Genomic DNA, 14060 nt, shown 5'->3' on the forward strand with positions numbered 1-14060 from the left:
GTAGAGCAGTGTGCCTTCATGGGTTGTGGGTGCTCCATCACTGGAGGCTTTTAAAAAAGACTGAACATCCATTTGTTTGAAATGGCATAAGGTCTCCTGCATGAGCAGAGGGTTGGACTAGAAGACCTCCAGGGTTCCTTTCAACTGCTGAGGCCAAGAAAGACCAAGAAAGACCTTGTTATCTATTCCAAAACGTGAACCAAGAGGGACGAAAATTGCAACATCCAAAGCCTCTGATCGCTTTCCACAATTTTCAGAATTATTTGGGAGTGAGTGGGTGGGGATTGTTTCATTTCAACCAGGGGTCCCCAAACTTGGCAGCTTTAAGACTTGTGGACTTCAACTCCCAGAATTCTGTTGAAGCCCGCAAGTCTTACAAGCTGCCAAGTTTGAAGACCTCTGATTTCAACGCATAATTTCCTCCCTTAGTCCTCCGATACCCGCTTTAAAATTAGAAACCGGAAGTGCAGGCTGCGTATGACGCTCACATATTTATCTCTATGGTATTTACAAGCGCCTCAAACTGATGGCTCGAAAACGAGAGACTCCTCTTAAAAACACAGGGAGCCCTCTCCCCCGCCCCCCCGCACTGGAGGCACTTTACTTCCGGCTACATCTCACCTGTCACGCGCAGTTCCTTCGATTTGCAGCCCTTTCCTTCCCCCCCCCCCGCACCCCGCCTTCCCGCCCCTTTGAAATGACAGATGTGGAAGAAGGCGAGGGCATTGTCATGGCAACTCCCTAGAAGCAGGCGGAAGAGCCAATCGGGTGGACGTTTTAACGGAGGAGAGGAGATGACGTCACGAGGAGGACTCGGCGTGTCCTGATTTCGCGCGGGAGATTTAGTCGGCTTTAGTACACGGACCTTGGCTGGTCGGTGAGTAGTTTTTTTTTTTTTTTGAATGGATTCCGCTCTTGTTTAGATGATGACGTCACAACGTTTGTGATCCTACACGCGCTTTATTTATTAGTTAGTTTGACTGAGTTTTAGAGTGTTTTCTTTTATAGAAGTAGAGCACCCAAATCCTGCGGTGGTCCATTTCTGCCTCTTTAATCTGCCTCTGGGGTCCCTGGTGCTCTGGGAGTTTGGTGGTTTTCTTGCAGGCGTTTCATTACCCAACTAGGCAACATTACACAATTGATGTTTGGTAATGAAACGTCTGCAAAGAAACCACCAAGCTCATAGAGCACCAGGGACCCCCACAGGTCAAATGTGAGCTACAAATTAATACAGGTGGTCCTCGACTTGCCACAGTTCATTTAGTGACCAAAGTTAAAATGGCTCTGAAAAAAGTGACTTATGACCGTTTTTCACACTTACCACCCCCATGGTCACATGACCAATATTCAGGTGGAAACTGACTCATATTTATGACGGTTGCAGTGTCCTGGGGTCATGTGATCGCCTTTTGCCACCTACTGACAAGCAAAGTCAGTGGGGAAGCCAGATTCACTTAACAACTCAAGTGTAAGTAACCTAACACTTAAGTTAGGTTACTAACTTAACAACTGCAGTGATTCACTTAACAACTGTGGCAAGAAAGGTTATAAAATGGGGCAAATCTCACTTAACAAATGTCTCGCTTAGCAACAAAAATTTTGGGCTCAATTGTGGTCGTAATTTGAGGAGTACCTGTATTGTCCTCTATTGGCTATCTGCCTCACTTCAGATGTGTGGGGACCATAATTCCAGAGAGAAGAGCTTCTTCCAACAATACAAAACGTACTAACTTCGACAATGTGATCCTTCCTCCTGAAACGAGGCAAGGAGTATTCACACAATGCTCTACTAAAATGCACTTGCAAAATTTGTGCTCTATTAGCTGAGCTGAATTCATCTATTGTGGATTAATTTACAGTTCAATATATTGTGTGGAATCACTTGGTTGGATTAAGTGCGAAGCTATGTATTATTTATCCATGTCTGGACATGTTTGGCCAATACAGATAATATGGTAATACAGGTGACTGTATTAATTTAGCAAATCATATTTCTTTTAGTTATCAGTCTCTAGGCATTTAGGGTCAGATGTGGTTTACAGGCTTCACTCTTGTTGCTTCTTTTATACTGATGGTTTAGTTGCTAGCCAAGGAATAAAAGGAATGTGGGATTTTTGCTGTAACAATATAGGAGGAACTTTTATTAAAGTATTTAATAATACTTTAGAAATCTAATCTCCTCTTGTCTACCCTGTTTCCCCCAAAATGAGACATCCCCTGATAATAAACCCAATCGGGCTTTTGAGCACATGGCAATAAGGCCACGCGCTTATTTCAGGGTTCAAAAAAATATAGGAAAGGGTCTTATTTTCGGGGAAACACGGTATATTTTCCCTTTGAGGGCAGCAAAGAGATTTTGAATGGATGCTGTTCATTTTACTGTACAATAAAGATGTCCTCAAGTTGAGTTCAATTCTTGGTGACTGTCTCATGCCATTTCCTTGCCAGTGTCCTGATTTTCACAAAATGTAAAATTTTAATTGCTTTTAAAATTAGGTAGCTGTGGTTGGGGAGAAAATCATAACACCAAATACATGTAACCAAGCCTAGAAGCAACTTGATCCCAGATTAAAACTTGTACTCTTATATAATGTATGTAATGAATATTCTGACGCATGTTTATCTTTTTCTGTCTTGATTGTTCATTCCATATTTTATTAAAGTTTTGCAACATTCTTTATAGGTTTATGTGGAAAAAATGCAGTTTTCTTCAAATGTCAAACGGGGAGCTTTGAAATTGGGGGATAAACAAGAGTCATATCCTCTTAGTGTCCAGTTCTATCTGCAGCCCCCTACTGAAACTATTTCTCTGATGGAGTTCGAAGGTTTTGCAGTTGATAGATTAAAATGTGAGTATATAGAGTATATAACACAGAATAGTTTTTTAAAATTATATGTAGTTTTTCAGAAGGATCCAAGTTCAGTGTCATCCAGCACCTGGATGACGCTGTCTATCTAGACCTGTTCCAGTCCGGTTTCAGGCCTGGGTACAGCACGGAAACGGCTGTACCCAGGTCGCATTGGTTGATAATCTCTGGAGGGCTCGGGACAGGATTGTTCCTCTGTCCTGGTCCTATTAGATCTCTCAGCGGCTTTTGATACCATCAACCATGGTATCATACTGCGCCGGCTGGAGGGGTTGGGGGTTGGGGGCACCGTATTATGGTGGTACTCCTCCTTTCTCTCTGACTGGTCGCAGTTTGTGTTGGCAGGGGGGCAGAGGTGGTCCTCGAGGCGCCTTATGTATGGGGTGCCGCAAGGATCGGTACTCTCGCCCCTTCTGTTCAACATTTATGTGAAGCCGCTGGGTGAGATCATCCGTGGTTTTGGGGTGCAGTTCCATCAGTATGCTGATGACACTCAGCTGTAAATCTCCACCCCAATGATGCCCTTGAAGTGATGTCCCGGTGCCTGGAGGCGTGCGGGTCTAGATGGGGAGAAACAGACTCCGACTCAACCCCTCCAAGACTGAGAGGCTGTGGCTTCCGGCTTCCCGATATAGCCAGCTGGTGCCATCGCGGGGTATTGGGGGAGGGTCATTGGCCCCCACGGAGAGGGCTCGCAACTTGGGTGTCCTCCTGGACGTGTGGCTGTCATTAGAAGAGCATATGACGGCCATAGCCAGGGGGGGCTTTTTATCAGGTTCGCCTGATCCGCCAGTTACGTCCCTTTCTGGATCGGGACTCCCTGCGCACGGTCACTCATGCCCTCGTCACTTCCTGACTGGACTACTGCAATGCTCTCTATATGGGGCTCCCCTTGAAGAGCATCCGGAGGTTCCAGCTGGTCCATAATGCGGCCGCGCGGGTGATTATGGGAGCGGCGCGGCGCTGGGTACTTATGGGACCGCCTTCTGCTACCGACAGCCTCCCACAGGCCAGTACACTCCCACAGGGCAGGGCTCCTCAGGGAGCCGTCAGTCAGACAATGTTGACGGGCGACCCCCTGGGGGAGAGCCTTCTCGGTGGGGGCTCCTGCCCTCTAGAACGAGCTGCCCCCGGAGATACGGAGGATCCCGGACTTGCGCACCTTCCGCTGTGTCCTGAAGACTTTGTTATTCCTGCAAGCCAGGCTAACCTAATTTTAACGGTTTTAAATTTTAAATTGAATTTTAATGGGATGTTTTTAATTGTGGGCCAAAGTATTTAATCTGGTTTTAAATTGTTTTTAATTTTTATATTTATGTATTTGATCATGGCTGTTCACCACCCTGAGTCCTTCGGGAGGAGGGCGGTATATAAATATAAATAATAAATAATAAATAAATATTTTGGTGGGCTTGCATATTTCTTCATCTTTTTCATAGTTACAGAACTAATACATTTTGAATTCTGTTTGATACGATAGCATTCACAATACATGTGATTACTATAATCTGGTTCTTAGTGCTAGAATATATTGATTGCATGAACGTAATATTTTCAGATACTGTATGTTTTTAATTACTTCTCCATTGTCATATTTCAAAACTCTTGTTTGGTTTTTGCAGTACTCAAAGCAGTTGAAAACTTGGGTGTGAGTTATGTGAAAGGTAGTGTCCCTTACCAAGAAAAGCTACAGTCGGAACTTCGACACCTTAAATTTCCATATTATGTAAGTAGAAGTGAATAATATGCCCTTGATGTGTGGCATCCAGAATAAAATAAAATACCATTTGACGAGAGATCCAATTTAAATGGGTCTTGGATGTAATGTGATTTTCACCTTTGAATTTGGCATTTCCTCCTGTACTTCCAAAGGATTATTGTAATAAACCCTGCAGTTAGCCCTATTATTGACTGGCTTTTTATCATTCCATATAGCAAAATGTTAAGGTCAGTAGAATACAAAATTGTAGAAAAGAAAAGGTAAATTAGGATTATGCCTTCCTTTTCCCTTCATCCATCCTTGCCTGGTACCTGTAGACTCCTAAACTACCCAAAATATTTTTCCAGAGAGTTCAGATGCTAGACAAACAGGACAATCTCTCTGTGATGTGTCTACAATACGGTGGTTGGTGTAATTGGCCCAAATTAGACAAAAATGTCTTATAAAAGTTTTTCCCCCAGTTGCAATTAATAAAATACAACTTGAACTGTCTTGTACCTTGATTCTCTAAAGAATGCTATGAAGGGAGGAAGTTGCAGGAGATTGGAAATATGGGAGGGAAGAGAAAAACTATAATTATCTGAGATCACCTTCTGTTTACATGGTGATGTTACCATTCACTAATATATAGTATGCTATGCTGGATGTGATGCAGGTTTTCTTTTCTTTTCTAACTAGGCTTTGATTGAAGATGATTATGATGCAAGAAGGAAAGACCATATTTCTCATTTTATACTGCGCCTTGCCTACTGCCAATCGTAGGTATTATTTGTCTAGTTATTATAAGATCCAGTTGTTAAAACCTATAGTGTATTATGATTTTCAGATATATTTGATATTGTATATATTTTGTGGTTTCCAAAATGGCTAGAAAAATCTCTGAAAGTGGATATGGCAGGAAGAAGAAAGTAAGTGTTTTATTTGCAGATAATATTATTAAAACACTGTGTTGCATGGCCTGAATCCCAGCAATTCTGGGTGATTCACAAATTAAAAACACAGGAAAAAAACATATCAGTAAGACAAAGAAATGCGCCAAAATTGGGCAGAAATAAAGATATACAGTATTCAGAAGGAACTTCACCTACCTACCTCAAACTCTGGGTGAAAAGCCAGGTCTTTAAGATCACCCAAAATTTTTATTTATTATTTATTTATTACATTTTTATGTACCCATCTTCCCTAGAAGGTGACACCAGGTGCCTTACAAGTTGTAAAACAACTAAAAAATAATTAAAATATTAAAACTACTGAGATTAAATTATTAAAAACTACTAAACTGGAAACTAAGAGATGCGAGATGGACAGGATAGGGATGAGGTCGTCTTACCCTGTTAGCCACCTTCAGTGATGAGCGTCCCTTTGGAACCAAGCCAACCAACAAAGCCAGATTTTAATACCTTTCCAGCAGGAGTTACAGGTGATAGAGTCTCAAATAATAAAGCCCTATGCCAGGGGTATCAAACTCAATTTCATTGAGGGCCGCATCAGGGTTGTGTTGAACCTCAGAGCTCTGGGGGTGGTGCTGTGTCCAGGCATGGGTGTGGCCATGGTGGGCATGCCCAGGCTGACGTCACTCGTGTCAGGGGGCACCTGTGGTGGCCAAGTGCTAAGGCAGCACTTCCCTGAGAAGTCCTCCCTCACTCATTATAATCTTCCTTCCTCCCTCCCTCCCTCTTTCCTTCCTTTTCTTTTTCCTTCCCTCTTCATTCTCCTTTCTACTTCCTTCCCCTCTTTCCTATTTTTCCTTCCTTGCTCTCTCCCCATCTTCCCTTTTTCTTTCTCTTTCCTCTTTCCTCTTTCCCTTTCTCCTTTCCTGTCCCTTCTTGTATATTCAAATGCAAAGGGGAAAACATTTCTCCTTTTGTTTTGTTTTTAGTTTGTTTTGATAGCCCTCTGCCAGTGAATGTGTCCCATTTTTGGCTGCGACAGCCTCCTGCAGCCAGCCCCCCCCCCCTGAGCCCCATTTTTGCTGGCAGAGCCACTGCGGGCCGGCCCTAAGGATCTAAGGACCCTGCGGACTGGATCCGGCCTGCAGGCCTTGAGTTTGACATCCCTGCTTTATGTTATATACAGCTTTATAAGTAACAGCCAGCACTTTGGCTATAGATGTTGTCTTCCTTAAATATAATACCTCTTAGGTTGATGCTGTTACAATGCATAATTTCAGAAAAAATTTTAAATCATTTATTGTTGTGAAGGGAAAGTTGTTTTTCTTTGTCAAAAGATTGACCAAACCCTATAAGTAATATTTAATTTCCCAAGAGATAATCCCACATGCTCTTTTAAATACACATAGTCCTCGATTTATGACTACAATTGAGCCCAAATTTTGCATTGTTAAGTAAGACAGTTGTTAAGTGAGCTTTGTCCCATTTTATGACTTTTCTTGCCACAGTTGTTAAATGAATCACTGCAGTTGTTAGTAACACAGTTGTGTGACCCAGGGACATTGCAACCATCATAAATATGAGCCAGTTGTCAAGAGTCCAAATTTTGATCATGTGACCATGGGGATGCTGCAGCGGTTGTAAGTGTGAAAAAAGGTTATAAGTCACTATTCAGTGCTGTTGTAACTTTGAATGATCACTAAACAAATAGTTGTATGTTGAGAACTACCTGTATATGCATGCACACTTCAATGAACATCTTAAAACAATTTTCACAGGCAAATAAGCACTATTTTACGACTTTTTTTCTCTCTCTTTCTCTGGGAAGCAGTAGGTAGAATCTGCATTTAAGCCTATATTGGGGAAAGTTATGGCTTAAAATTTAGATAGCTCAAATTGAGAAAATCGTTATAGTTCTACAAACAAGTTATCAGAAGAATCCTGGGTTTTCCATCAGGAGTTTCGGCAACATTTTAATAAGGATTATGTTGTTGCCTTTAGGCTTTAGCGTCAGATGCTTATAATAAATGTTTAATTCTTCAAATAACCTTTTTGTATCATGTGGTGTCCTAATTTTAATTTGGTTCACAACAAGTCGAAACAGGCATAATTTTACAATATATGTGATAGTGTAGTCTGTTAGAAATTTTAGTAGTTCAGCAGTGCCACCATGAGGCAAAACTTTCATTGTCACTGTTTTTATTCATAACTATTTGATGTTGTACTTTGCTATCACAATTATTTGTTCTTATTTTTTTTGTCTATGAACAAAATAGAACACTATTGCTGACTATATATTTAAAATGCTGCTATACTAAAAAGTTTTTTTCTATGTGTTATTTCACACATTTTTATTGAATGTAAAAATATTACAATTATGTTTAATATGATGTATCTATATTGGTATTATATAAACTACTTTAAAAAAGAAATCTTGAGTTATCAAGATGGAGAAAAAATTAAATTATCTGAAAAAACAATGGAAAGAGGAAAAATAACGCAAGGAAATAGGAAAAAAACGAACACCTCTAAATTAAACTAGAAATGGATTTAATAAAATGAAACACCTAAATGCCTAAATTATATTTATTTTTGTGTAGATAGAAATACATTTATATAGTGATACATCAATTTTCCAGTTTATTTATATAGATAATATAAATCAAGCCGTAGTATAATATATAAATGCTGCTCTACAAGCATAAAGAATATAGATAATATTATATGCACACACAAATTAGAGATTACATAATTTTATTCAATTTTTCTATATTGTGACTTTATTTTAAACAAAAATTTGAACATAGATTATATAGAAGCATATGGTCCAGTCTTGCTTGTCTGAAAGTAAGAGTTCATACAAAGGGTGGTCTTTACAGACTGGGGTACTGTACAGCCGAACTTCTATGAATACATGATAACATGGATCAATTATCCAACTAGAATATATTCAGAGGTTTTCATAATTCGAAAAGATTTGAGATCTGAGGCATATAATTTAACAAAATATTAATATTTCCTACTCTATTTTTGATCATAAGACACATATCTAATATTCCATAAAGCCAGAAGATATTGTTTGGGTAATATAGGATATTTCGATTCTGTAATTCAAATTTCTTGGGTGTTATCCAAATTTATTTTGGATTTTTTAAAAAATGGTAATAGTAGATTGCCATTTTCATAGTAGAAGGCTTAATACCCAATGGTCTTTTAAAGAATGCAAGGGCATCAGGCCCAAACAGTATAAATAAACGTTTGAATTCTGCTTTTCTAAGTATATTCTGCTTTTGTACAATTTCTTGCATGGTTGAACAAAATAATCATTTTAAAATTATATACTGTATTCATAAAATATCAGTCTCCAGCTCACTATTGTCTTATAGGACTTATAAACTATACTTTGTTCCAATTAGCTGTAAAGATAGAAAGTTAAATATAGTGAATAAACTTTTTTTCTATCTCATTGAAATTAAGGTTCTAGAGAAACTGATTTATTGTATGTGTCTAAATCAACTGCATTTCATTATGCATTCATTGTTTGATTATAGGGAGGAACTTAAGAGATGGTTTATCCAACAAGAAATGGACCTCTTCCGTTATAGATTTAATCAGCTATCTCAACTGTTAGTTGAAAAGTTTCTTCAGTATGCTAACTTGAGATATGATACTGTAAGTACTGTATATTTGAATAACTCTATAATTGGTTTTAGTTTCAAAACTCTTAAAAAAGTATATATGAGGGTGCAAAAATAATTGCTGGTGTTGGGCTCCCGTTCATTTTGATCTGCTACTTTTTTATTTTATCAGTTGGAAGTTTGCTGCATCATACATGCTGCAATTATTATTAGACTGTATTCCTTTTCTGTTTCCCAGTTGCTCTCTTTCAGCCCTATAAAGGAACGCAATGGAAAACCACTTCTGAAAAAAATATCGTAAGTATGAACCAGTTGCCAAGCATCTGAATTTTGATCACTTACAATGGGGATGCTGCAACAGTTGTATGTATCAAAAATGGTCATAAGTCACTTTTATCAATGCTGTAACTTTGAATAATCACTAAACAAACAGTTGTAAATTGAGGACTATCTGTAATCATATTTACTGACGTCGTGAAACTGAGATTCTGATTGACCTAGACATAAATGTATTGTCATCTTCCCTGAGTGTTGAATTGTGATGGACCTGTGTACTATAGATTATAGGCCATAATACAGGGGTAATTTGGAGAACTGGCAAATGCTACCTCTGGCTGGCCCCAGAGTAGGGTGGGAATCGAGATTTTGCAATATCTTTCCCCCAGGAGTGGGGAGGGAATGGGGATTTTGCAGTATCCTCCCATGCCCACCAAGCCACGCCCACAGAACCGGTAGTAAAAAAAATTGGATTTCACCACTGCCATAATATGGCATATAGATTCAGTGATTTCCGTTCTGTTATTTTTGAGAATAATTGTGAGTTACCATCAGCACTATTCTTATTGGGTATTATGGAACAAGAATTAGAAAATAAATATGGGAAATTAATGTTGTATAACTGTGGCAATTGTTGTGTGCAAAAAGTTGGAAAAGCAATGATATTCCTGCAGTGGAAGATCGAATTATAAAATAAACTGAATTTTCAGAAATGGAGAAGCTGACCAGTCTGGTCAGAGAAAAACATGACAATTAAAAAAAAAAAAGACTGGAAACCTTATCTGGACTTTTTGTTGAAAGAAGAAAAATTGAATTGATTATTTCAGGATTTAGGGATTAAAATTGACAAGGAGGATGAAGAAAAGAATAAGATAATTATTTATAGAAAAAAGAGTAGAAGGCATAATTATATGTTTTCATTCCCTTCTTTTTTCTGTTTTATATTTATTGTATTGAACAATTATAATTTACACACACACACATACAGAGAGTCTGTGTGTGTGTGTGTGTGTGTGTGTGTTTGTGTGTGAGAGAGAGGGGGGGGTAAATTACCCTGTATTTAACTAGAGGGAAGAAACAAGTTCTTTTTTAAAAAATAATTTAAATTGAACAATTTTTTAAAATGTTCCCCCTCATGTTTGCAGCAAATTAAAGGATAAGGTATAATATAAGCAAAAATAAAGGTGAATTGTGTGATATTGCTACTTATCTTTCCTGAAGTGTATTTAGTTTTTTTCTTCAGGTTGGCTCTTTAAACTGTACTGGCATCTTAGTTTTTCAGATTTGTATACAAATTTTTCAGTACATACAGACATAGGGTTCGGGACGCATTCAGATGCCTCTAATGCTGTTCAGAGTACCTTAGTTATATCAAAGGTAGAAGACAATGTCCTGAATAGCCAGTTGGAGGAGCTAATGCTCTGTGTTTCCGTTACTGACAAAGTGGCTAAGGAAGGAAGAAGAATAAACAGGGTGCAGGGGAAATGCAGACGTTAGTGAAATTTGATTTTTCTCCAGGTAGCTGCTCTTTGATTTTGTTGCTGTCAGTTTTTTAAAGAAACTTTTTGGGAGAGCTTGGTTAGGCAATGTAAATGGCATTTCTGCAGTTTGCTGTTCATCAATGAATCGCTCTGGCCTCTTTCCTTAATTTTATATCTATTTTAATTGACAAATAGTAGAGCAGTGTACATGAATCCTGGTACTTCAGTTTCTCAATTTGTTGATAGTTTTGAATTTTCTTTGCAAGTTCCAGCTTGATAAGGAGTTTCTGACAATAGTTAATTTAAAGCCTTGAAGTGCTTGATAATCTACTTTGCTTTGGACTTTTGCAATATAGTTTCCTAACCATGTGAAATCAATCAACATTGCATTGCTCATTTTGGATTCAGGTGATTATTATCTGCAAATAATTAGACAATTTAAGGCTGAATCAGGCTCAGCAGGTCTAATCCATCAATATTCCCCTAGTGAGAAATTCCCAAGCAGCATATGAAAGTAATAACAACAAAAAAAGGCAGCTGCTAATAGTTACTGATCCATCAATAATGCAAAAATTAGCCTAGAAAAATCTTCTTTTGGAAACTGTCCTACCAAAAATTAGTTAGTTAGTTCAAAACTCTGAAGACAGTTTCTTTGCTGAAAAAACAAATCTTTTCCATGAGGGTCCAATTGTTTTGATTTCCTGTATTATTTTCAGTTTTTGTTTCCTGTGGTATCTGACTGGCTTGCTTCTGATTTATTTTTTTTTAAATAAATAAATAACCAGTACAAACTATAGCTTAATGTGTTATGTTAATGCATCTGCTATCACTGAACAATCACACTTTGTCCCTATATATTTCTAATGAAAGGTTTTCAAAGACAGAAACACTCAAATATATATATATATATATATATATATATATATATATATATATATATATATATATATAATTTGATTTATAATATAAATCAAATTATATATATATATATATATATATATATATATATATATATATATATATATATATATATATATATATATATATATATAAAATTTGATTTATATGCCGCCCTTCTCCGGAGACTCAGGGCGGCTTACAATGCATTAAGCAATAGCCTTCATTCTTTTGTATATTTTATACAAAGTCAGCTTATTGCCCCCACAAACTGGGTCCTCATTTCACCTACCTTAGAAAGGATGGAAGGCTGAGTCAACCTTGAGCCTTGGAGAGATTCGAACCAGCAGAAATTGCAGGCAGCTGTGTTAATAACAGGGTGCACTAAACCACTGTACTATCAAGGCTCTCTTGATAGTATATTTAAGCATTCTTGGATTGGGAAACTCTACTCTTAGTCACTCAAGTCCTGGTCACTTCCAGAATGGATTACTGTAACATGCTGTACGTGGGGCTGCCCTGAAGAGTACCTGGAAGCTTCAGTTCATATAAAATGCAATAGTGTGGACAGTTATGTTGTGTGCTCCATGATCTGTGCATATTACACCACTGCTCCATAAACTACATCGATTGCCAGTTTGCTTCTAGGTTTAATTCAGGATGCTGGCAATGACCTATAAAGCCCTACATAGCATGAAGCCAAATTGAGGGACTTTCTTTCCCTGGTTACATCTACTTGTCTCATCAGAGCTGGCAGGAGAGGTGCTTTATGGGTCCCATCAGAACCAGGAAATGTCATCTGATAGACCCAGGAGAAGAACATTTTCTGCACCAGCAACCACCCTGAGATTAAACTGACCTTGATTTACTGGCGCTTTGGAAGGCTCTTAAGACATGGTTTTGTCATCGGGCCTGGTGATCCGGGGGTGGTTTGGAGCTGTTAGCTGGGTTATATTGTTAGTTATTGTATGGATGATACTTCCCTGCAAACAAATTTTTTAAACTATTTTCATTGGTTTTTAATGGTTTTAATTTTAGTTGTTAATTTGGGACTATTTATTATGTACGGTTTTTAAGGATGTGTGCTGCCCAGATCACGTATGTGTGAGATGAATGGCTAAATAAATAGAGTGTTGTATTTCAGAAATTAACTTCTGAATCTTGTTAAACACTATTATCCCTGGGTCTAATGTGATTCTAAGTAAGGGCTATTAGATTAATTATAGATCATTGTATTTTTTATTTCTCATCAGGGACGTGTAGTTGCCTGAGGCCCTCACCGTTATGAATGCATCTCATTTCAGGCAAGCTTCTCAACAATTATATCTATAAGTAAGGACTTGAATTCTGCTTATGTTGTCTCTATAGCACTCTAATCTGCTACAATCCTACATAGGCAATTTGGTGCCTAGTTTTTTTTGGCAGTCTTCCATTTAATGAAACTTACCAAATGTAATCACTGCCCATCTCCTGTCCTTTTGGAATATTTCCTCCATGAATGTTGTTTAGTCTGCTGTCGATTTTGGATGAGGGGAAGACAGATGCCAATTAAAAGCAAGAGCAGTACTGAAAAATAATGGTATCAGCTGTCCATTAACTAAGCTCATCAGGGGTAATCACTGTACATCAAGTCCCAGAACTGGCACAGTGAATAGAGAATAGAAAAATACTCTTAATCCTGAGTAGTTTAAGCAATATTGGAAGTTCTAGATTTTGAATACCTCCAACTAACAGATCTGCGGGATGAAGGCTTTAAAAAAAAATACTACATTCATGTTTTTGTGGCTTCTGTAAATCAGTTGATTTTGTCTGTAATTCTATGTGCCGTACTCTTCTGGTAGATAGCCTCTTTGAACTTGGTAGCGTTTTTGAGCAGATCTATAAAGGATTTTGCTTTAAAGTTGCAGGCCTGCAGAAATTGAAATTGGGTTAGGTGGTGAATTATGAGCTTCATTTCAAGATGCCATAAAATGTTTATAGGTTAAGTCTGAGTTTTGTAGGAAGGTAAGTAGGAAGGAAGGGGGAGGAAAAGGATGGAAGGAAGGAGAGGAAAAGGGAGGAAGGAATGGTAGAAAGGAGGGAGTGATGAAAAAAGAAGGAGGGAAAGAAGGTTTCTGATGCTTCCTGCCAACTTCCCGCAAGTACATTCAGTAGGGATGATAGCAGACGTTACTTCCTTTCTCAATGCTTTTTTTTTAACCTACTAGTGGTCATTTGGTTTCTCTGTTCAGGTAAAGAAATATTTCTGAAATGATGACTTAGTCTAAAGATCCAAAGTAGGCAGCCCAATA

The 14060-nt window shown here is 38.1% G+C and overlaps 1 protein-coding gene across 1 annotated transcript in view; it reads left to right on the forward strand.

The window, feature by feature from the left end:
- Positions 1 to 482: 482 nt before the first annotated feature.
- The window catches only part of PRIM2 (DNA primase subunit 2), an 82338-nt gene continuing 68760 nt past the window's right edge, over positions 483 to 14060 (forward strand). The window contains exons 1-5 of the mRNA XM_034436689.3: positions 483 to 877; positions 2684 to 2849; positions 4490 to 4593; positions 5266 to 5345; positions 9029 to 9149. Coding sequence (XP_034292580.2) covers positions 2699 to 2849; positions 4490 to 4593; positions 5266 to 5345; positions 9029 to 9149 — 456 coding nt within the window. The 5' untranslated portion in view covers positions 483 to 877; positions 2684 to 2698. The remainder of the gene's footprint in view (positions 878 to 2683; positions 2850 to 4489; positions 4594 to 5265; positions 5346 to 9028; positions 9150 to 14060) is intronic.

Source organism: Pantherophis guttatus, chromosome 1 (assembly GCF_059756535.1).
Source record: "Pantherophis guttatus breed Tessera chromosome 1, ASM5975653v1, whole genome shotgun sequence".
Taxonomy (NCBI): domain Eukaryota; kingdom Metazoa; phylum Chordata; class Lepidosauria; order Squamata; family Colubridae; genus Pantherophis; species Pantherophis guttatus.